Genomic DNA, 25,880 nt, shown 5'->3' on the forward strand with positions numbered 1-25,880 from the left:
AGCGTTATAAGAGGAGCGGCTGATATCACATATGATGTAATATATAGAGATTATATCAGTACTGGAGCGTTATAAGAGGAGCGGATGATATCATCACATATGATGTAATATATAGAGGTTATATCAGTACTGGAGCGTTATAAGAGGAGCGGCTGATATCCGTCACATATGATGTAATATATAGAGATTATATCAGTACTGGAGCGTTATAAGAGGAGCGGCTGATATCAGTCACATATGATGTAATATATAGAGGTTATATCAGTACTGGAGTGTTATAAGAGAAGCGGCTGATATCATCACATATGATGTAATATATAGAGATTATATCAGTACTGGAGCGTTATAAGAGGAGCGGCTGATATCAGTCACATATGATGTAATATATAGAGGTTATATCAGTACTGGAGCGTTATAAGAGGAGCGGCTGATATCACATATGATGTAATATATAGAGGTTATATCAGTACTGGAGCGTTATAAGAGGAGCGGCTAATATCACATATGATATAATATATAGAGATTATATCAGTACTGGAGCGTTATAAGAGGAGCCGCTGATATCAGTCACATATGATGTAATATATAGAGATTATTTCAGTACTGGAGCGTTATAAGAGGAGCGGCTGATATCATCACATATGATGTAATATATAGAGGTTATATCAGTACTGGAGCGTTATAAGAGGAGCGGCTGATATCATCACATATGATGTAATATATAGAGGTTATATCAGTACTGGAGCGTTATAAGAGGAGCGGCTGATATCACATATGATGTAATATATAGAGGTTATATCAGTACTGGAACGTTAGAGGAGCGGCTGATATCACATATGATGTAATATATAGAGATTATATCAGTACTGGAGTGTTATAAGAGGAGCGGCTGATATCAGTCACATATGATGTAATATATAGAGATTATATCAGTACTGGAGCGTTATAAGAGGAGCGGCTGATATCACATATGATGTAATATATAGAGATTATATCAGTACTGGAGCGTTATAAGAGGAGCGGCTGATATCAGTCACATATGATGTAATATATAGAGGTTATATCAGTACTGGAGCGTTATAAGAGGAGCGGCTGATATCATCACATATGATGTAATATATAGAGGTTATATCAGTACTGGAGCGTTATAAGAGGAACGGCTGATATCACATATGATGTAATATATAGAGATTATATCAGTACTGGAGCGTTATAAGGGGAGCGGCTGATATCAGTCACATATGATGTAATATATAGAGGTTATATCAGTACTGGAGTGTTATAAGAGGAGCGGCTGATATCATCACATATGAGGTAATATATAGAGGTTATATCAGTACTGGAGCGTTATAAGAGGAGCGGCTGATATCACATATGATGTAATATATAGAGGTTATATCAGTACTGGAGTGTTATAAGAGGAGCGGATGATATCGGTCACATATGATGTAATATATAGAGGTTATATCAGTACTGGAGCGTTATAAGAGGAGCGGCTGATATCAGTCATATATGATGTAATATATAGAGGTTATATCAGTACTGGAGCGTTATAAGAGGAGCGGCTGATATCACATATGATGTAATATATAGAGGTTATATCAGTACTGGAGCGTTATAAGAGGAGCGGCTGATATCAGTCATATATGATGTAATATATAGAGGTTATATCAGTACTGGAGCGTTATAAGAGGAGCGGCTGATATCAGTCACATATGATGTAATATATAGAGGTTATATCAGTACTGGAGCGTTATAAGAGGAGCGGCTGATATCACATATGATGTAATATATAGAGATTATATCAGTACTGGAGCGTTATAAGAGGAGCGGCTGATATCATCACATATGATGTAATATATAGAGGTTATATCAGTACTGGAGCGTTATAAGAGGAGCGGCTGATATCACATATGATGTAATATATAGAGATTATATCAGTACTGGAGCGTTATAAGAGGAGCGGCTGATATCACATATGATGTAATATATAGAGATTATATCAGTACTGGAGCGTTATAAGAGGAGCGGCTGATATCATCACATATGATGTAATATATAGAGGTTATATCAGTACTGGAGCGTTATAAGAGGAGCGGCTGATATCATCACATATGATGTAATATATAGAGGTTATATCAGTACTGGAGCGTTATAAGAGGAGCGGCTGATATCATCACATATGATGTAATATATAGAGATTATATCAGTACTGGAGCGTTATAAGAGGAGCGGCTGATATCACATATGATGTAATATATAGAGGTTATATCAGTACTGGAGTGTTATAAGAGGAGCGGCTGATATCAGTCACATATGATATAATATATAGAGGTTATATCAGTACTGGAGCATTATAAGAGGAGCGGTGGATATCAGTCACATGTGATATAATGTCTCTGTCCCTTTAATAGTGATCAGCTGACCATTCCTTGTTGTCCACCAGATACCTGTGACCCCTCTGCAGTGATGGATTGAGAAGACGCAGACATCACTTCCATTCACTGAATCCATCCAGCAGCCGGACACAAGGTGGAAAATTGTCTACAATGGAGTGTAGTAAAGTGAATTTACCGTCCATGATGGGAACGATCAGATAACACGCGGAGGACGCGCTCGGACATAAACCTCGCGCTGAAGTGCGGTAATACGATTGTCCGGCCACAGGAGACTCTTCAATATATGGAGAGAGTGCAGAATATCTCCGTAATCCAATCTCCATGGAAATGGTGCCCTGAAGAGGGAACATGAGACGGCGAACCTCAGGACGAAGGTTCCCGGCATCATGTGACCTGAGACTTCCAATATGGCCGCCCCCCCCAGGACATTAACCCAGCTTCCTCAGACTCCTGTCTAAAATATATGGAGCAGCTTAAGGATTTTTAATGAGGAATGTTTAAAAAAATGGGGGGAGACAAATAAATATATATATATTAAACAGGTTTGTAAATTATTTCTATATAAAAATCTTAATCCTTCCAGTACTTATCGGCAGCTGTATGCTCCACAGGAAGTTGTGTAGTTCTAGTTCCCGGAGGCTCCGCACGCACATCCCACGTCTGCGCCAGTTAACCCAGCACCGCTCTCACTGCTGCAGAACATCTTTGCTAAATCATCGGCGGCGCATTCACTTGACAGATCCTTCTCTACGCCACAGCCATGAGCGGAGACCTTAGGGATCATCTGCCCGGCGTTCACGAGAATAAAAAGGGAACTCCGGTGGAAAGAAGTGGAAAACAAATGTTTTTTTATCAACTAGAGCCGGAAAGTTAAACAGATTTGTAAATTACTTCTATAAAAGAAAAAAAATTTTTTTATCCTTCCAGCACTTATCTGCTCTTGTATACTACAGACAAATTTGTGAATTTCTTTTCTGTCTGACCACAGTGCTCTCTGCTGACCCCTCTGTCCGTGTCAGGAACTGTCCAGAGCAGGAGAGGTTTTCTATGGGGATTTGCTCCTACTCTGGACAGTTCCTGACATGGACAGAGGTGTCAGCAGAGAGCACTGTGGTCAGACAGAAAAGAAATTCACAAATTTGTCTATAGTATACAACAGCAGATAAGTGCTGGAAGGATTACATTTTTTTTATAGAAGTAACTTACAAATCTGTTTAACTTTCCGGCTCTAGTTGATTTAAAAACATTTGTTTTCCACTTCTTTCCACCGGAGTTCCCTTTTTATTCTCGTGAACGCCGGGCAGATGATCCCTAAGGTCTCCGCTCATGGCTGTGGCGTAGAGAAGGATCTGTCAAGTGAACGCGCCGCCGCCATCCTGGCCCGATGATTTTGTAAGGATGTTCTGCAGCAGTGAGAGCGGCGCTGGGTTAACTGGCGCAGACGAGGGATGTGCGTGCGGAGCCTCCGGGGCTGCGCCTATGAGACACAAAGAGGGGGGAGGGGGGATACAGCAGAGTTCACACCGCACCCAGAAAACGACTTGTACGCACTTGAAATAAAAAACGCAAAAGTGGTGACAGCTGTGTTAATGAATAAACCTAAATATAGACTTTTTAAATTTTTTTTTTACCCCCCCCCCCCCCCCCCCCTCCCCTCCATATAGAACGCATCTAATTAAATGTGCAGACATAGAAGGGCCCTGGGGGCCTGTTAACCATATGCGTGCCTGTCCTGCATACCGCAAATTGTACCAACAGCTGTTGCAAAACTACAACTCCCAGCATGTCCTGGCCCCCAATTATTTGTATATTTAAGTCTGCATGCATTAGATCAGTTTACCCCAATTTGAGTCCCTCCAGCTGTTATAAAACTACAACTCCCAGCATTTCCTGACAGTAAACAGGGAACACAGCTCTGCCGGCTGCAGTTGTAGACTAAGGCTGTCGGGGCATGCTGGTAGTTGTAGTTCGACAACAGCTACAGAGCCACAGCTTGGTCAATACTATCAGTATTTTTCAACCAGTGTGCCTCCAGCTGTTGCAAAACTACAACTCCAAGCATGTCCAAACAGCCCAGAAGTTCTCCAGTTACTGAAGAACTACAACTCCCAGCATACCCTGCAGCTTCCCCCTTTTGTAACAGCTGAAGAGTCACTGGTTTGGGAATATTCTGGATTTTGGACCGATACATTTCGTTTGCACCGATACATTGTAACAAACAATCAGGACATGAAAGCGATTGGCTCTACCTGCGGAGGTAAGGATTGTGAAGTGAAGCTAAATGGGAGTCACTGATCATAGTCGTGTCCTAATGGATCAGAGATGCAGTGTAAAGCATGGGGGAGGCCGATCAGCAACCTGATTCTCTAAGGCAGTGCTTCCCATCTAGTGTGCCTCCAGCTGTTGAAAAACTATAAGTTCCAGCATGCACGGACAGCCAACGGCTGTCCGGGCATGCTGGGAGTTGTAGTTTTGCAACAGCTGGAAGGAACCTGGTTGGGAAACACAGTTCTAATGTAAACGGGTGTCTGTCAGTGCATGCTGGGAGTTGTAGTTTTTGCACAGGTTGGAGAATACTGCTCCTAAAGGTATAGGGAGTTTCTCAGGGCATGATGGGAGTTGTAGTTCTGCAATAGCTGGAGAGCCACAGGCTGGGTTACACTGATATAAAGCATACAAGGAAATGTGGTTCAGGACTTGCTGGGAGTTGTAGTTTTGCCATAGCTGGAGGCACCCTGGTTGGGCTACACTGCTCTAGTGTGAGGCGTTGGCTGTCCGGGCATGCTGGGAGTTGTAGTTTTGCAACAGCTGGAGGCAACCTGGTTGGGAAACAAAGTTCCAATGTAAATGGGTGTATGTAAGTGCATGCTGGGAGTTGTAGTTTTTGCACAGGTTGGAGAATACTGCTCCTAAAGGTATGGGGAGTTTCTCAGGGCATGATGGGAGTTGTAGTTTTGCAATAAATGGAAAGCCACAGGCTGCGTTACAATGATATAAAGCATACAAGGAATTGGGGTTCAGGACATGCTGGGAGTTGTAGTTTAGCAACAGCTGGGGGCACCCTGGTTGGGAAACACTGCTCTAGTGTGATCCGAAGGATGTCTGGGCATGCTGGGAGTTGTAGTTTTGTAACAGCTGAAGAGCCACAGAATGGGGAACACTGCTCTAAAGGTTGCAGTAAGGGGCTGTCAGAGCAGGCTGAGATTTGTAGTTCTCCAACTGCTAGAGAGCCACAAGTTGGAGAAAAAAAAACGTGGACATCCAGAGCAAAGACGTCACCTATGGACAGAGAAGAGCCTGGCTCCGCCATAAGGATATCCCAGAATCCAGTGCAGCAGAGCATGTGGTTATACAGACACTGAACCAGCAGGGGGCGGCAGGAGAAAACGAACATGGACTCCAGCAGAACTCGGATTTCAGCTCTGAAGGATGGAGCCTAAAGTAGTTCTCACCTAGAGAATGAACACCCTTATGGCCCGGTCCTTCTCACAGCTGATGTTTTGTTACAATGTGTCCAGTGTAAGCAGTGATGAAGCATCTCTCCTGCCCTGGAATCCAGGCCGATCGCACTGGCATAAACTGATACATTGTACCAAAACCAAACGAGCGCTGTTACCGAAACAATATAGACACATAGGTACATGGCAGTGTTTCCCAAGCAGAGTACCTCCAGCTGTTGCAAAATTACAACTCCCAGCATGCACAGACGGACACCATGTCATTGCCAGGCTATAAAGCAGTCTTTCCCAACCAGTGTGCCTCCAGCTGTTGCAAAGCTACAACTCCCAACATGCACAGACGGACACCAAGTCATTGCCAGGCTATAAAGCAGTGTTTACCAAGCAGAGTACCTCCAGCTGTTGCAAAACTACAACTCCCAGCATGCACAGACGGACACCATGTCATTGCCAGGCTATAAAGCAGTGTTTCCCAACCAGTGTGCCTCCAGCTGTTGCAAAGCTACAACTCCCAACATGCACAGACGGACACCATGTCATTGCCAGGCTATAAAGCAGTGTTTCCTCACCAGGGTGCCTCCAGCTGTTGCAAAGCTACAACTCCCAGCATGCACGGACGGACACCATGTCATTGCCAGGCTATAAAGCAGTGTTTCCTCACCAGGGTGCCTCCAGCTGTTGCAAAACTACAACTACCAGCATGCCTGGACAGCCGTTGGCTGTCCGGGCATGCTGAGAGTTGTAGTTTTGCAACAGCTGGGAGTGCACTAGTTGGGAAATAGTGACATAGTGGATGTAACAAACTATTCCCCCTATAGTTCCTCCTGATAATCCGCTATTCGAGGTCATTGATGCTGAATGTATAGAATTCTCCTGTCTCTTCCTTCCACGTGTATCTGAATGTCAGGAAAGACTTTATAAGGCATCTGAGCGATGTCACAGACTGTAAAGAGGATTATAGCGCAGACCTAGGCCGTGTCCTCAGCCGCCGCGGTTTGGGGGGACAGAGACCCCGACTCACATGTGAGAAGGACGTGTAAGGAGATTAGACAGAGATTATCTGAAGTCAGAAGTCAAGGGAGACATGCAATGCGGGGTCCAGACACGACGAGAAGAACATCCACCGGATTCAGCGTGACCGGAGACGTCTGAGCCACGACTAGACCCCAGCTGCTTATACGGATATATGGGGAGCGCGGAGGCCTCGCTGTGCAATGTGCGGGGACATGATGTGCTGGGTAGTGGCCATATGGTCTGTCACCAAACCTAGATATGAGATAGATAGATATGAGATAGATAGATATGAGATAGATAGATAGATAGATATGAGATAGATAGATAGATATGAGATAGATAGATATGAGATAGATAGATATGAGATAGATAGATATGAGATAGATAGATATGAGATAGATAGATATGAGATAGATATGAGATAGATAGATATGAGATAGATATGAGATAGATAGATATGAGATAGATACGAGATAGATAGATATGAGATATATAGATAGATAGATATGAGATAGATAGATACGAGATAGATAGATATGAGATAGATAGATACGAGATAGATAGATATGAGATAGATAGATAGATATGAGAGAGATAGATAGATAGATAGATAGATATGAGAGAGATAGATAGATAGATATGAGATAGATAGATACGAGATAGATAGATATGAGATAGATAGATATGAGAGAGATAGATAGATAGATAGATATGAGATATATAGATAGATAGATATGAGATAGATAGATACGAGATAGATAGATATGAGATAGATAGATAGATATGAGAGAGATAGATAGATAGATAGATATGAGAGAGAGAGATAGATAGATAGATAGATATGAGATAGATAGATACGAGATAGATAGATATGAGATAGATAGATATGAGAGAGATAGATAGATAGATAGATATGAGATATATAGATAGATAGATATGAGATAGATAGATACGAGATAGATAGATATGAGATAGATAGATAGATATGAGAGAGATAGATAGATAGATATAAGATAGATAGATAGAGATGAGGTTCCTCACAGTCTCTGCTACTTGTAGATTTAAAGCCCAGTGACGATATGTCCTCAGCACCTGTGCTGATCTGAGTAAAAGAAGTGTATGAAAGGCTACTACTAACCTGCCTTTCATCCCTCAAAAGTCAAAGCCTGAAGAAATACTTTACCAAAGTCCTCAGCAGTTGTGTCCTTGGACTATTTCTGGAGTCCTCATATCTCATGTAGCTTTCCCTGAATGTGATATCTACACAAGACCGATCCTTAGGGAAATCTACTACTATACACAAAACATATCGGAAGATCTTATGACCCGACTATAGACACAACTTCTTATGTAACCATCAGTAATCCCCTTATATGTAAACTGCTCAGCGCCCGACATAACTCCTCAAAGGCCTGAACAGATATAAAGGTGGACGCCCTGGGAATATACAGTCATGGCCGTAAATGTTGGCACCCCTGAAATCTTTCTAGAAAATTAAGTATTCCTCACAGGAAAGGATTGCAGTAAGGCTGGGTCCACACTACGTTTTGTCCCATACGGGAGCGCATATGGCAGGGGGGAGCTAAAAGCTCGCGCTCCCGTATGTGACCGTATGCGCTCCCGTATGCCATTCATTTCAATGAGCCGACCGGAGTGAAACGTTCGGTCCGGTTGGCTCATTTTTGCGCCGTATGCGCTTTTACAACCGGACCTAAAACCGTGGTTGACCACAGTTTTAGGTCCGGTTGTAAAAGCGCATACGGCGCAAAAATGAGCCGACCGTACCGAACGTTTCACTCCGGTCGGCTCATTGAAATGAATGGCATACGGGAGCGCATACGGTCACATACGGGAGCGCGAGCTTTTAGCTCCCCCCTGCCATATGCGCTCCCGTATGGGACAAAGCGTAGTGTGGACCCAGCCTAACACAGGTTTTGCTATACACATGTTATTCCCTTTGTGTGTATTGGAACTAAACCAAAAAAGGAAGAAAAAAAAACAAATTGGACATAATGTCACCAAACTCCAAAAATGGTCCAGACACAATTATTGGCCCCTTAACTTAATATTTGGTTGCACACCCTTTGGAAAAAATAACTGAAATCAGTGTCTTCCTATAAGAATCAATAAGCTTCTTACACCTCTCAGCCGGAATGTTGGAGCACTCTTCCTTTACAAACTGCTCCCGGTCTCTTATTGGAAGGCGCCTTTTCCCAACAGTAATTAGATCTCTCCACAGGTGTTCAATGGGATTTAGATCTGGACTCATTGCTGACACTTCAGAACTCTCCAGCGCTTTGTTGTCTTCCATTTCTGGGGCTTTTTGACGTATGTTTGGGGTCACTGTCCTGCTGGAAGACCCAAGATCTCGGACACAAACCCAGCTTTCTGACACTGCGCTGTACAGTGCGACCCAAAATCCATTGGTAATCCTCAGATTTCATGATGTCTTGTACACATTCAAGGCCCCCAGTGCGAGAGGCAGCAAAACAACCCAAAACATCACTGACCTCCCCCATATGTCACTGTAGGTCCTGTGCTCTTTTCTTTGTAGGCCTCATTCCGTTTTCGGTAAACAGTAGAATGATTTGCTTTACCAAAAAGATCTATCTTGGTCTCATTTGTCAACAAGACGTTTTTCCAGAAGGATTTTGGTTACTCAAGTTCATTTTGGTAAAATGTAGTCTTGCTTTTTTCTGTCTCTGTGTCAGCAGTGGGGTTCTCCTGGGTCTCCTCCATAGTGGGGTCCTCTTGGGTCTCCTCCATAGTGGGGTCCTCCGGGGTCTCCTCCATAGTGGGGTCCTCCGGGGTCTCCTCCATAGCGTTTCATTTCATTTAAATGTCTACGGATAGTTCACACCGACACTGATGCTCCCTGAGCCTGCAGGACAGCTTGAATATCTTTGGAACTTGTTTGGGGCTGCTTATCAACCATCCGAACTATCCTGTGTTTACACATTTCATAAATTTTACTCTTCCATCCACGCCCAGGGAGATTATCTACAGCGCCATGGGTTGTAAACTTATTGATAATGTTGCGCACTGTGGACAAAGACAAATCTAGATCTCTGGAGATGGACTTGTAACCTTGAGATTGTTGATATTTTTCCACAATTTTGGTTCTCAAGTCCTCAGACAGTTCTCTTCTCCTCTTTCTGTTGTCCATGCTTAGTGCGGCACACACGGACACACAATGCAAATACTAAGTGAACTTCTCTCCTTTTTATCTGCTGTCAGGTGGGATTTTTATATTGCCCACACCTGTTACTTGCCCCAGGTGAGTATAAAGGAACATCACAGGCTGGAAACAATCTTATTTATCCACAATTTTGAAAGGGGCCAATAATTGTGTCCGGCCCATTTTTGGAGTTTGGTGACATTATGTCCAATTTGCTTTTTTTCCTCCTTTTTTGGTTTAGTTCCAATACACACAAAGGGAATAAACATGTGTTACTGCAATCCTTTTCTGTGAGAAATACTTCATTTTATAGAAACATTTCAGGGGGGACAACATTTACGGCCATGACTGTATAGAATGAGCTGATAGAGCCACCATATATACAATGCACTTAAAGGGGATGTCCATATATTACAGTTCTATATCCTCCAGACATTAAATCATAAGTGACTGATATCAGCCGCTCCTCTTATAACGCTCCAGTACTGATATAACCTCTATATATTACATCATATGTGATGATATCAGCCGCTCCTCTTATAACGCTCCAGTACTGATATAATCTCTATATATTACATCATATGTGATATCAGCCGCTCCTCTTATAACGCTCCAGTACTGATATAATCTCTATATATTACATCATATGAGATGATATCAGCCGCTCCTCTTATAACACTCCAGTACTGATATAATCTCTATATATTACATCATATGTGATATCATCCGCTCCTCTTATAACGCTCCAGTACTGATATAATCTCTATATATTACATCATATGTGATATCATCCACTCCTCTTATAACGCTCCAGTACTGATATAATCTCTATATATTACATCATATGTGATATCAGCCGCTCCTCATATAACGCTCCAGTACTGATATAACCTCTATATATTACATCATATGTGACTGATATCAGCCGCTCCTCTTATAACGCTCCAGTACTGATATAATCTCTATATATTACATCATATGTGATATCATCCGCTCCTCTTATAACGCTCCAGTACTGATATAATCTCTATATATTACATCATATGTGATATCATCCACTCCTCTTATAACGCTCCAGTACTGATATAATCTCTATATATTACATCATATGTGATATCAGCCGCTCCTCATATAACGCTCCAGTACTGATATAACCTCTATATATTACATCATATGTGACTGATATCAGCCGCTCCTCTTATAACACTCCAGTACTGATATAACCTCTATATATTACATCATATGTGATGATATCAGCCGCTCCTCTTATAACGCTCCAGTACTGATATAATCTCTATATATTACATCATATGTGATATCATCCACTCCTCTTATAACGCTCCAGTACTGATATAATCTCTATATATTACATCATATGTGATGATATCAGCCGCTCCTCTTATAATGCTCCAGTACTGATATAACCTCTATATATTACATCATATGTGATGATATCAGCCGCTCCTCTTATAACGCTCCAGTACTGATATAACCTCTATATATTACATCATATGTGATATCAGCCGCTCCTCTTATAACACTCCAGTACTGATATAATCTCTATATATTACATCATATGTGATATCATCCGCTCCTCTTATAACGCTCCAGTACTGATATAATCTCTATATATTACATCATATGTGATATCAGCCGCTCCTCTTATAACGCTCCAGTACTGATATAATCTCTATATATTACATCATATGAGATGATATCAGCCGCTCCTCTTATAACGCTCCAGTACTGATATAATCTCTATATATTACATCATATGTGATATCATCCGCTCCTCTTATAACGCTCCAGTACTGATATAATCTCTATATATTACATCATATGTGATATCATCCACTCCTCTTATAACGCTCCAGTACTGATATAATCTCTATATATTACATCATATGTGATATCAGCCGCTCCTCATATAACGCTCCAGTACTGATATAACCTCTATATATTACATCATATGTGACTGATATCAGCCGCTCCTCTTATAACACTCCAGTACTGATATAACCTCTATATATTACATCATATGTGATGATATCAGCCGCTCCTCTTATAACGCTCCAGTACTGATATAATCTCTATATATTACATCATATGTGACTGATATCATCCTCTTATAACGCTCCAGTACTGATATAATCTCTATATATTACATCATATGTGATATCAGCCGCTCCTCATATAACGCTCCAGTACTGATATAATCTCTATATATTACATCATATGTGATGATATCAGCCGCTCCTCTTATAACGCTCCAGTACTGATATAATCTCTATATATTACATCATATGTGACTGATATCATCCTCTTATAACGCTCCAGTACTGATATAATCTCTATATATTACATCATATGTGATGATATCAGCCGCTCCTCTTATAATGCTCCAGTACTGATATAACCTCTATATATTACATCATATGTGATGATATCAGCCGCTCCTCTTATAACGCTCCAGTACTGATATAACCTCTATATATTACATCATATGTGATATCAGCCGCTCCTCTTATAACACTCCAGTACTGATATAATCTCTATATATTACATCATATGTGATATCATCCGCTCCTCTTATAACGCTCCAGTACTGATATAATCTCTATATATTACATCATATGTGATATCAGCCGCTCCTCTTATAACGCTCCAGTACTGATATAATCTCTATATATTACATCATATGAGATGATATCAGCCGCTCCTCTTATAACGCTCCAGTACTGATATAATCTCTATATATTACATCATATGTGATATCATCCGCTCCTCTTATAACGCTCCAGTACTGATATAATCTCTATATATTACATCATATGTGATATCATCCACTCCTCTTATAACGCTCCAGTACTGATATAATCTCTATATATTACATCATATGTGATATCAGCCGCTCCTCATATAACGCTCCAGTACTGATATAACCTCTATATATTACATCATATGTGACTGATATCAGCCGCTCCTCTTATAACACTCCAGTACTGATATAACCTCTATATATTACATCATATGTGATGATATCAGCCGCTCCTCTTATAACGCTCCAGTACTGATATAATCTCTATATATTACATCATATGTGACTGATATCATCCTCTTATAACGCTCCAGTACTGATATAATCTCTATATATTACATCATATGTGATATCAGCCGCTCCTCATATAACGCTCCAGTACTGATATAATCTCTATATATTACATCATATGTGATGATATCAGCCGTTCCTCTTATAACGCTCCAGTACTGATATAATCTCTATATATTACATCATATGTGATATCAGCCGCTCCTCTTATAACGCTCCAGTACTGATATAATCTCTATATATTACATCATATGTGACTGATATCATCCTCTTATAACGCTCCAGTACTGATATAATCTCTATATATTACATCATATGTGATATCAGCCGCTCCTCATATAACGCTCCAGTACTGATATAATCTCTATATATTACATCATATGTGATGATATCAGCCGCTCCTCTTATAACGCTCCAGTACTGGTATAATCTCTATATATTACATCATATGTGATGATATCAGCCGCTCCTCTTATAACGCTCCAGTACTGATATAACCTCTATATATTACATCATATGTGATGAAATCAGCCGCTCCTCTTATAACGCTCCAGTACTGATATAATCTCTATATATTACATCATATGTGATATCAGCCGCTCCTCATATAACGCTCCAGTACTGATATGTCCGTGTCCCTGTAGTCAGAAGCTGTATGCAGTTATAATTGTACAGTCACTGATATAACGCACATCTATAGAGGCTTAAATTGTAATTATGATTAATGCGGCTTAAATCTTCTCTATTATGTGACAGTAACCAGGCAGCGGGGGTGTAATCCTATTTACAGAGAGGACACCGGCCCGGGGCGGCATTACCCACAGGACTTGGGACTTATCTGTGTCTGGTTCTCTGCTGTAAATTTAGCCAAAATCTGTTGGACATTTCATACTCCTAAATACAGTGGTCTGCTAATTGAGGCAGCCGCTGTCTGACCGGGCATGCTGGGAGTTGTAGTTCTGTCTCTGTAATGTGTTTGGGGATCTGACAGGGCAGGAATTTGAGATGCAGCGTTCTAAAGTCTAAGCTAAATGGAGGCAAATCCTGAGGAGAGCGGCAAAACCCACAGACATTCAGATCACCAAAGCAAGAATCCATATGTGCCCCCCTCCTTAGGGGGCGCTCTTTAGGTATTGCTACCTCTTTAGGGGGTCCTCATGGGGGGCGCTCTTTAGGTATTGCTACCTCTTTAGGGGGTCCTCATGGGGGGCGCTCTTTAGGTATTGCTACCTCTTTAGAGGGTCCTCATGGGGGGGCGCTCTTAAGGTATTGCTACCTCTTTAGAGGGTCCTCATGGGGGGGGCGCTCTTTAGGTATTGCTACCTCTTTAGGGGGTCCTCATGGGGGGGCGCTCTTTAGGTATTGCTACCTCTTTAGGGGGTCCTCATGGGGGGGCGCTCTTAAGGTATTGCTACCTCTTTAGGGGGTCCTCATGGGGTGCGCTCTTTAGGTATTGCTACCTCTTTAGGGGGTCCTCATGGGGGGCGCTCTTTAGGTATTGCTACCTCTTTAGGGGGTCCTCATGGGGGGGGCGCTCTTTAGGTATTGCAACCTCTTTAGGGGGTCCTCATGGGGGGCGCTCTTTAGGTATTGCTACCTCTTTAGGGGGTTCTCATGGGGGGGCGCTCTTTAGGTATTGCTACCTCTTTAGGGGGTCCTCATGGGGGGGGCGCTCTTTAGGTATTTCTACCTCTTTAGGGGGTCCTCATGGGGGGCGCTCTTTAGGTATTGCTACCTCTTTAGGGGGTCCTCATGGGGGGCGCTCTTTAGGTATTTCTACCTCTTTAGGGGGTCCTCATGGGGGGGCGCTCTTTAGGTATTGCTACCTCTTTAGGGGGTCCTCATGGGGGGCGCTCTTTAGGTATTGCTACCTCTTTAGGGGGTTCTCATGGGGGGGCGCTCTTTAGGTATTGCTACCTCTTTAGGGGGTCCTCATGGGGTGCGCTCTTTAGGTATTGCTACCTCTTTAGGGGGTCCTCATGGGGGGGCGCTCTTTAGGTATTGCTACCTCTTTAGGGGGTTCTCATGGGGGGCGCTCTTTAGGTATTGCTACCTCTTTAGGGGGTCCTCATGGGGGGCGCTCTTTAGGTATTGCTACCTCTTTAGGGGGTCCTCATGGGGGGGCGCTCTTTAGGTATTGCTACCTCTTTAGGGGGTCCTCATGGGGGGGGCGCTCTTTAGGTATTGCTACCTCTTTAGGGGGTCCTCATGGGGGGCGCTCTTTAGGTATTGCTACCTCTTTAGGGGGTCCTCATGGGAGGCGCTCTTTAGGTATTGCTACCTCTTTAGGGGGTCCTCATGGGGGGGCGCTCTTTAGGTATTGCTACCTCTTTAGGGGGTCCTCATGGGGGGGCGCTCTTTAGGTATTGCTACCTCTTTAGGGGGTCCTCATGGGAGGCGCTCTTTAGGTATTGCTACCTCTTTAGGGGGTCCTCATGGGGGGCGCTCTTTAGGTATTGCTACCTCTTTAGGGGGTCCTCATGGGGGGCGCTCTTTAGGTATTGCTACCTCTTTAGGGGGTCCTCATGGGGGGGCGCTCTTTAGGTATTGCTACCTCTTTAGGGGGTCCTCATGGGGGGGCGCTCTTTAGGTATTGCTACCTCTTTAGGGGGTCCTCATGGGGGGGCGCTCTTTAGGTATTGCTACCTCTTTAGGGGGTCCTCATGGGGGGGGGCGCTCTTTAGGTATTGCTACCTCTTTAGGGGGTCCTCATGGGGGGGCGCTCTTTAGGTATTGCTACCTCTTTAGGGGGTCCTCATGGGGGGTCGCTCTTTAGGTATTGCTACCTCTTTAGGGGGTCCTCATGGGGGGGCGCTCTTTAGGTATTGTTACCTCTTTAGGGGGTCCTCATGGGGTGCGCTCTTTAGGTATTGCTACCTCTTTAGGGGGTCCTCATGGGGGGCGCTCTTTAGGTATTGCTACCTCTTTAGGGGGTCCTCATGGGGGGCGCTCTTTAGGTGTCACTTTTCATGGGAGTGCTCTTAAGATTTTGTTTCCTTTTTTATAGGGGTGTTCTTTAAGTTTCACTCCCTGTTCTTATGGGGGGCTCATTAGGTTTTGTTACCTCTTTATGGAGACTCTCCAGGTTTTGCTCTCTATTTATGGGGGTGCTCTGAGTTTTGTTACCTCTTCAGTCAAACACTTTTCAGGTTTCGCTGCCTCTTGCTCTTTAGGTTTTGCTCCCTGTTTTTAAGGGGCACTCTTTAGGTTTCGTTACCTCTTCATGGGGGCACTCTTTAACCCCTTAAGGATCCATGACATACCGGTACGTCATGAGTCCACTCCCATTCTATATCGCAGGTCCACGCCCCAGCCCATGGCTAATAGCACGCGGCACTGATCTCTGTGCCGCGCACAATTAACATTTTAGACGCGGCGTTCAAAGTTGAATGCCGCGTCTAAAGTGAAAGTAAATCACTGCCGGTTAGCTCAGGGGGCTGTTCGGGATGTCCATGGCAAAATCGTGGCATCCCGAACAGCTGTGAGACAGCAGGAGGATCCCCTACCTTGCCGCCTGGTGTCCGATCGCCGAATGACTGCTCAGTGCCTGAGATCCAGGCATGAGCAGTCAAGTGGCAGAATAATTGATCAATGGTTTCCTATAAGAAACCATTGATCAATGTAAAAGATCAGTGTGTGCAGTGTTATAGCCCCCTATGGGAGCTAAAACATTGCAAAAAAAAATGAGAAAAAATAAGTGAATAAAGATCATTTAACCCCTTTAACCAAAAGTTTCAAAATGGCGTTTTTTTTCCAATTTTGTTTCACAATGATTTTTTTCCCCGTTTCGCCGTAGGTTTTTGGGTAAAATGACTGACGTCATTACAAAGTAGAATTGGTGGCGCAAACAATAAGCCATCATATGGACTTTTAGGTGCAAAATTGAAAAAGTTATGATATTTTTTAAAGGAGAAATCCAAAATATAAAAATTGTCCCCCATAGTGCCGGCAGTAAAATAATAAAAATGTAAATACCTTCCTCCGCTCCCCCGTGGCCTCTGGTAACCGGCTCCGGCCTACGCTGCGATCCTCTTCCTGGTTGCCGGTGGTTGGCGAGTCATACTGCAGTCAGCCAATCACCGGCCACAGTGAAGTCCCGACTCGGCCGGCGATAGGCTGAGCGGCAGTGTGACATTTTCGGCCACAGCAGCAGGTGCCGGTGTAGTGAAGAATTTTGTGTCACGAAGCGTTCTCACACTGCCGCTCAGCCTATAGTCGGCCGAGTCGGGACTTCACTGCGGCCGGTGATTGGCTGAGTGCAGTATGACTTGCCGACCACCGGCAACCAGGAAGAGGATAGCGGCGGAGACCGGAGACGGTTACCGGAGGCCCCGGGGGAACAGAGGATGGTATGTACATCTTTATTTTTTTAATGCCGGCAGTATGGGGGACAATTTTTATATTCTAGAGTTCTCCTTTAAAAGGTAAGGAAAATGCAAAAACGGAAAAACCCTGGGTCCTTAAGGGGTTAAGTAATGTTCCCTCATTAACGGGGCACTCTTTAGGTTTCGCTCCCTCTTCGTGAGGGTGCTCTTTAGGTAATGTTCCCTCATTAACAGGACGCTCTTTAGGTTTTGCTCCCTCTTCATGGGGGCGCTCTTTAGATAATGTTCCCTCATTAACGGGGCGCTCTTTAGGTTTCGCTCCCTCTTCATGGGGGCGCTCTTTAGATAATGTTCCCTCATTAACGGGGCGCTCTTTAGGTTTCGCTCCCTCTTCATGGGGGCGCTCTTTAGATAATGTTCCCTCATTAACGGGGCGCTCTTAAGGTTTCGCTCCCTCTTCATGGGGGCGCTCTTTAGGTAATGTTCCCTCATTAACAGGACACTCTTTAGGTTTCGCTCCCTCTTCATGGGGGCGCTCTTTAGATAATGTTCCCTCATTAACGGGGCACTCTTTAGGTTTTGCTCCCTCTTCATGGGGGCGCTCTTTAGGTAATGTTCCCTCATTAACAGGACGCTCTTTAGGTTTCGCTACCTCTTCATGGGGGGCGCTCTTTAGGTTACGCTCCTGATCAGATTCATGTGATAAATTTATGGCGGTGCCGGAGCGGATGGAGCCGGGTAGAAGCGGGTGAGATGTGTTACCAGTGTACGGCCCAGGGGAGAGCATACGAGTCGTCTGATAATGAAACTTATAGGCGGCAGATCTGCTTCTTATTAGCTTGGCCCCGGCCTTGTACAAACACCCATCTCCGGGAGCTGCAAATGCAAACAGTGTTTTAATTTTTAATTACGACGCGCGGTGCGGAGAGAGCCGAGGGCGGGCGGGGGGATTACCGCTTCATTACAGGTGATCTGCACCCTATCCTGACTATATTGCCAGTTAATGCTCTAGCAATAAGACGGAGGAGTCGATGCTGAGACCTCTGGGGAGACCAAATGCAAAGTACAAGAAGAAAGTAAAGAATTGGGCTTCATCTCTGGGCTTGGTGACACCTGCAGGGGTCAAATCGGAAAAAGTGACGTAAAATTCCTTTAATCCGGGATATGAGCTCAGAAACTGCGACAGTCAGGCAGAGAAATGTTTCTTCTTTTGGCGGAATTCTGCCTGGAAATGCATTGCGTAAATTCTGTATTGTGCATGGGCATGCTCTGTGACCTGTGAAGGGGTCACTTTATATGGAGGGGAAGGCTGAGCTCCTACCGTCTTTTCTAGCTCTCACTGTAATTTTGTACAGATCACTTTCCAGCAGTTTCTGATTTTTTTTTTGATTTTTTATTAATTTTCAGTGCACTATTATGGAGGCAGCCATCTTGAAAGGTATCCCCATTTTCCAAAATTGTAACTCTTGTAACCATTACAAAAAGAGCAGTGCCTAAAGCATTGTTTCCTAACCAGGGAGCCTCCAACTGTTGCAAAACTACAACTCTCAGCATGCCCGGACAGCCTTTGGCTGTCCGGGCATGCTGGGAGTTGTAGTTTTGCAACAGCTTGAGGCACCCTGGTTGGGAAACAATGCTTAAGGCACTGCTCTTTTTGTAAGGATTAAAACTGTTGAATTTTTAGGGACCACTCAGCTTCTATGTGTATCCAGACACTGGGTCTTCAATCAGATTTTAATTAATTTATTTATTTTTTAATGAATTATTAGTGCATTATAATGGAGGCAGCCATCTTGCCCGAGATGTTTTAAAAGCATTTAGGGAGGACACATTGCCTTTAAAGCATCACCATCAGGGTCACCATTGGCTGAACCCAATAGTCATCTCTCACAAAAATGGAGCCCCTACCCATCTTCGTTAGGTCACTCACATAGGGTAAGGGGGCCCCCGACTAGGATTGGTATGGGTCGCAGCAGACCCACTGATATCTATCATCCATCCTGGGGGTAGACGAGAAGTTTTACTGTGGAACCTAGAATATAGTTATGAAAGGTACCCCCATTTTCCAAAATTGTAACTCATGTAACCCTTACAAAAAGAGCAGTGCCTAAAGCATTGTTTCCTAACCAGAGAGCCTCCAACTGTTGCAAAACTGTAACTCTCAGCATGCCCGGACAGCCGTTGGCTGTCCCGGCATGCTGGGAGTAGTAGTTTTGCAACAACTTGAAACACCGGTGATTGGAAAACAAAGCTTTAGACACTGCTCTTTTTGTAAAGGCAAAAAAGAGTAACAATTTTTAGGGGCTACTCTAAAAAACACTGGGTCACTGGTTTCCTCACAAGAGTCTAAGAGCGATGACTTAAATAGGCACTGTCAGATAAAACTTTTTATATGTTGCACATCTTGGCAAAACAATATAGTTTTTCTAATATACTTCTATTAAAATTTTTCACATTTTATTTAAAAAAACTGCTGTTAATCATCCCACCACTAGGGGTCCCCAAACCTCCTGGGACAATGATGAGTCCCACAGCAGCATGAGTGTGTACAAGGGTCATGGACATGAGATGGCTGATTGACAAGACTGCAGGAGAAACAGCCTGCAGCAGCACTACTGTAACCCAGAGTTCTACCAAACATGTGCCTCCAGCTGTTGCTAAACTAATACTCCAAGCATGCCTGGACAGTCAAAGGATGTCTGGGCATGCTGGGGGTTGTAGTTTGCCAAAAGCTGTAGGCACATAGCTGAAGGCAACACTGTTGTAAAAAAACAAAAAAGTTATCCAAGCACTGTACCTCCAACTATTCCCCAAATCCAAGTCCCAGCATTACAGGACTGCCTAAGGATGATACACATGAATGACATAGGAAGATGTAAGTTATACACTCACCATATTGTCTTTGGTGGTAGAGCACAGGCAATCTCCAATAATCATTGTGTGTGTGTGTGTGTGTGTGTGTGTGTACACAGCATGAAACCATAGAGGAAAGGGTTACAGAGCAAAGCTGTCAGGCTCCTGAGAGCAGTGAGTCAGCAGAGTGAGGGGGAGGAGGAGTCATCACAGTGCAGGCAAGTGAAGGACATGACTCCTCCCTTTGAGACAACTGAAAAGAAATTGATCAGCTGTAATATGCAATTTTTTTTGTTAATTATCATGATAGAGAAAAACAAATTACATGTACATGATCAGGATGAGGTACTGAGTAACATATAACAGTTTAGTTTTTTGTGGGATCTGACAGGTACGCTTTAAAACACTAATAGAGCAAGATTTACTCACTGAGGCGGCAGGACGAGGGTCGTGGGTTGAGCCTTGGGTCTCCTCTTTGCGGACACTCCCATCTGGTTGGCGGAGCGTTTCAGGGACTGCTGGTTCAGGAGGCCAGAGGCGAGGCCAGCATGGTACTGCAACTGGGAGGACAAAGGAGAAACAATGGTTAAAATCCAAAAACTTATATCCGACCAATACAAATGGAAGCCGAACAATATACAATGTTATGTTAGGTAAATAATGACCAACATGGCCGCTGTGCCGCAGATATCGAATAAACTAAGGAGGGAGTGAATGATTATATTATAATGACAGATACAGCTGCCGACTCTCAGGTGAAGAAGACTTTATTACCTACACCGTCCACTAGGGTGACCTGAGAGGACACTGGAGGGGCAGCAGCCATCTTTTTCTACATGATACCAGTAAAGACCGCTTAATACATACACACTAATATATATATTTCTACACTTGGGAAGGGGAGAGGGGCACCAAGGTGTCTGGTGGGGGGGGCTGAGGCCAAGCAGTCTGGTTGGGTACAAGAGGAATCTGGTTGGAGGTGAAGACACCGAAGAGTCTGGTTGGTGATGGGGACACCGAGGAGTCTGGTTGGTGATTGGAACACCGAGGAGTCTGGTTGGTGATTGGAACACCGAGGAGTCTGGTTGGTGATTGGAACACCGAGGAGTCTGGTTGGTGATTGGAACACCGAGGAGTCTGGTTGGTGATTGGAACACCGAGGTGTCTGGTTGGTGATTGGAACACCGAGGAGTCTGGTTGGTGATTGGAACACCGAGGAGTCTGGTTGGTGATGGGAACACCGAGGAGTCTGGTTGGTGATTGGAAGACCGAGGAGTCTGGTTGGTGATTGGAACACCGAGGAGTCTGGTTGGTGATGGGGACACCGAGGGGGATGGGGACACCAAGGAGTCTGGTTGGGGGTGGGGACATCGAGGAGTCTGGTTGGTGATGGGGACACCGAGGAGTCTGGTTGGTGATGGGGACACTGAGGAGTCTGGTTGGTGATGGGGACACCGAGGAGTCTGGTTGGTGATGGGGACACCGAGGGGGATGGAGACACCAAGCAGTCTGGTTGGGGGTGGGGACACCAAGGAGTCTGGTTGGGGGTGGGGACACCGAGGAGTCTGGTTGGGGGTGGGGAAACTAAAAAGTTTACTGAAGGGTCTATGGAAAGCACACCTAGGATCCTGGGGAGTTTTAGGCTGGTGGGGGGGTCTGAGAATTCTGGAGGGGAATATATTGAAGAGTCTGAGGGGACACATATCGAGCAACAACTTATTCCCTTCTTCCCAAAAATAAAAACATATGGCTTAAAGGGGGCATTATATGTGAGGGGCGCATGAAGGGGGCATTATATGTGAGGGGCGCATGAAGGGGGCATTATATGTGAGGGGCGCATGAAGGGGGCATTATATGTGAGGGGCGCATGATGGGGACATTATATGTGAGGGGCGCATGATGGGGACATTATATGTGAGGGGCGCATGAAGGGGGCATTATATGTGAGGGGCGCATGAAGGGGGCATTATATGTGAGGGGAGCATGAAGGGGGCATTATATGTGAGGGGCGCATGAAGGGGGCATTATATGTGAGGGGCGCATGATGGGGGCATTATATGTGAGGGGCGCATGAAGGGGGCATTATATGTGAGGGGCGCATGAAGGGGGCATTATATGTGAGGGGCGCATGATGGGGGCATTATATGTGAGGGGCGCATGATGGGGACATTATATGTGAGGGGCGCATGATGTGGGCATTATATGTGAGGGGCGCATGAAGGGGGCATTATATGTGAGGGGCGCATGATGGGGGCATTATATGTGAGGGGCGCATGAAGGGGGCATTATATGTGAGGGGCGCATGAAGGGGGCATTATATGTGAGGGGCGCATGATGGGGGCATTATATGTGAGGGGCGCATGATGGGGGCATTATATGTGAGGGGCGCATGATGGGGGCATTATATGTGAGGGGCGCATGATGGGGGCTTTATATGTGAGGGGCGCATGATGGGGGCATATGTGAGGGGCGCATGATGAGGGCATTATATGTGAGGGGCGCATGATGGGGCCATTATATGTGAGGGGCGCATAATGGGGGCATTATATGTGAGGGGCGCATGACGGGGGCATTATATGTGAGGGGAGCATGATGGGGTCATTATATTTGAGGGGCGCATGATGGGGGCATTATGTGTGAGGGGCGCATGATGGGGGCATTATATGTGAGGGGCGCATGATGGGGGCATTATGTGTGAGGGGTGCATGATGGGGGCATTATATGTGAGGGGCGCATGAAGGGGGCATTATATGTGAGGGGCGCATGATGGGGGCATTATATGTGAGGGGCGCATGATGGGGGCATTATATGTGGGGGGCGCATGATGGGGGCATTATGTGTGAGGGGCGCATGATGGGGGCATTATGTGTGAGGGGCGCATGATGGGGGCATTATATGTGAGGGGGGCATTATATGTGAGGGGCGCATGACGGGGGCATTATATGTGAGGGGCGCATGACGGGGGCATTATATGTGAGGGGCGCATGATGGGGGCATTATATGTGAGGGGCACATGACGGGGGCATTATATGTGAGGGGTGCATGATGGGGGCATTATATGTGAGGGGCGCATGAAGGGGGCATTATATGTGAGGGGCGCATGATGGGGGCATTATATGTGAGGGGCGCATGATGGGGGCATTATATGTGAGGGGTGCATGATGGGGGCATTATATGTGAGGGGCGCATGATGGGGGCATTATATGTGAGGGGTGCATGATGGGGGCATTATATGTGAGGGGTGCATGATGGGGGCATTATATGTGAGGGGTGCATGATGGGGGCATTATATGTGAGGGGCGCATGATGGGGGCATTATATGTGAGGGGTGCATGATGGGGGCATTATATGTGAGGGGCGCATGAAGGGGGCATTATATGTGAGGGGCGCATGATGGGGGCATTATATGTGAGGGGCGCATGATGGGGGCATTATATGTGGGGGGCGCATGATGGGGGCATTATGTGTGAGGGGCGCATGATGGGGGCATTATGTGTGAGGGGCGCATGATGGGGGCATTATATGTGAGGGGGCATTATATGTGAGGGGCGCATGACGGGGGCATTATATGTGAGGGGCGCATGACGGGGGCATTATATGTGAGGGGCGCATGACGGGGGCATTATATGTGAGGGGCGCATGACGGGGGCATTATATGTGAGGGGTGCATGATGGGGGCATTATATGTGAGGGGCGCATGAAGGGGGCATTATATGTGAGGGGCGCATGATGGGGGCATTATATGTGGGGGGCGCATGATGGGGGCATTATGTGTGAGGGGCGCATGATGGGGGCATTATGTGTGAGGGGCGCATGATGGGGGCATTATGTGTGAGGGGCGCATGATGGGGGCATTATATGTGAGGGGGGCATTATATGTGAGGGGAGCATGACGGGGGCATTATATGTGAGGGGCGCATGATGGGGGCATTATATGTGAGGGGCGCATGATGGGGCATTATATGTGAGGGGCGCATGATGGGGCATTATATGTGAGGGGCACATGACGGGGGCATTATATGTGAGGGGTGCATGATGGGGGCATTATATGTGAGGGGCGCATGAAGGGGGCATTATATGTGAGGGGCGCATGATGGGGGCATTATATGTGAGGGGCGCATGATGGGGGCATTATATGTGAGGGGTGCATGATGGGGGCATTATATGTGAGGGGCGCATGATGGGGGCATTATATGTGAGGGGTGCATGATGGGGGCATTATATGTGAGGGGTGCATGATGGGGGCATTATATGTGAGGGGTGCATGATGGGGGCATTATATGTGAGGGGTGCATGATGGGGGCATTATATGTGAGGGGCGCATGATGGGGGCATTATATGTGAGGGGCGCATGATGGGGGCATTATATGTGAGGGGTGCATGATGGGGGCATTATATGTGAGGGGCGCATGAAGGGGGCATTATATGTGAGGGGCGCATGATGGGGGCATTATATGTGGGGGGCGCATGATGGGGGCATTATGTGTGAGGGGCGCATGATGGGGGCATTATGTGTGAGGGGCGCATGATGGGGGCATTATGTGTGAGGGGCGCATGATGGGGGCATTATATGTGAGGGGGGCATTATATGTGAGGGGAGCATGACGGGGGCATTATATGTGAGGGGCGCATGATGGGGGCATTATATGTGAGGGGCGCATGATGGGGCATTATATGTGAGGGGCGCATGATGGGGCATTATATGTGAGGGGCACATGACGGGGGCATTATATGTGAGGGGTGCATGATGGGGGCATTATATGTGAGGGGCGCATGAAGGGGGCATTATATGTGAGGGGCGCATGATGGGGGCATTATATGTGAGGGGCGCATGATGGGGGCATTATATGTGAGGGGTGCATGATGGGGGCATTATATGTGAGGGGCGCATGATGGGGGCATTATATGTGAGGGGTGCATGATGGGGGCATTATATGTGAGGGGTGCATGATGGGGGCATTATATGTGAGGGGTGCATGATGGGGGCATTATATGTGAGGGGTGCATGATGGGGGCATTATATGTGAGGGGCGCATGATGGGGGCATTATATGTGAGGGGTGCATGACGGGGGCATTATATGTGAGGGGTGCATGATGGGGGCATTATATGTGAGGGACACATGATGGGGGCATTATATGTGAGGGGCGCATGATGGGGACATTATATGTGAGGGGCGCATGATGGGGGCATTATATGTGAGGGGTGCATGACGGGGGCATTATATGTGAGGGGTGCATGATGGGGGCATTATATGTGAGGGACACATGACGGGGGCATTATATGTGAGGGGCGCATGATGGGGGCATTATATGTGAGGGGTGCATGCCCCCCAGCCTCTACCCCCAGATAATTAGAGTTTGAGACCCCTGCTTTAAACAGATGCCGTCCCGTATACTTATCCCAGGAGAGGCGACCACCGCAGCCGCGGACGGATGGAGCAGAAACATCTCCAAGGAAACCACAATGAGGCTCTAAGCTGACGGGTCGGCATCCACCGCGGCCTCGCACCTTTCACACTGTTCATTAAGTGAAGGCCGCCAAG

General features: G+C 45.6%; 1 protein-coding gene across 3 annotated transcripts in view; it reads right to left on the reverse strand.

Moving 5' to 3' along the window:
- Positions 1 to 25,880, reverse strand: part of MED27 (mediator complex subunit 27) — a 229,865-nt gene that overhangs the window by 114,940 nt on the left and 89,045 nt on the right. For all 3 annotated transcript variants that reach the window (XM_056540499.1, XM_056540498.1, XM_056540500.1), the window contains one exon: positions 20,766 to 20,896. In XM_056540499.1, coding sequence (XP_056396474.1) covers positions 20,766 to 20,896 — 131 coding nt within the window. The remainder of the gene's footprint in view (positions 1 to 20,765; positions 20,897 to 25,880) is intronic.

This window comes from Hyla sarda, chromosome 9 (genome assembly GCF_029499605.1).
Source record: "Hyla sarda isolate aHylSar1 chromosome 9, aHylSar1.hap1, whole genome shotgun sequence".
Classification (NCBI taxonomy): Eukaryota; Metazoa; Chordata; class Amphibia; order Anura; family Hylidae; genus Hyla; species Hyla sarda.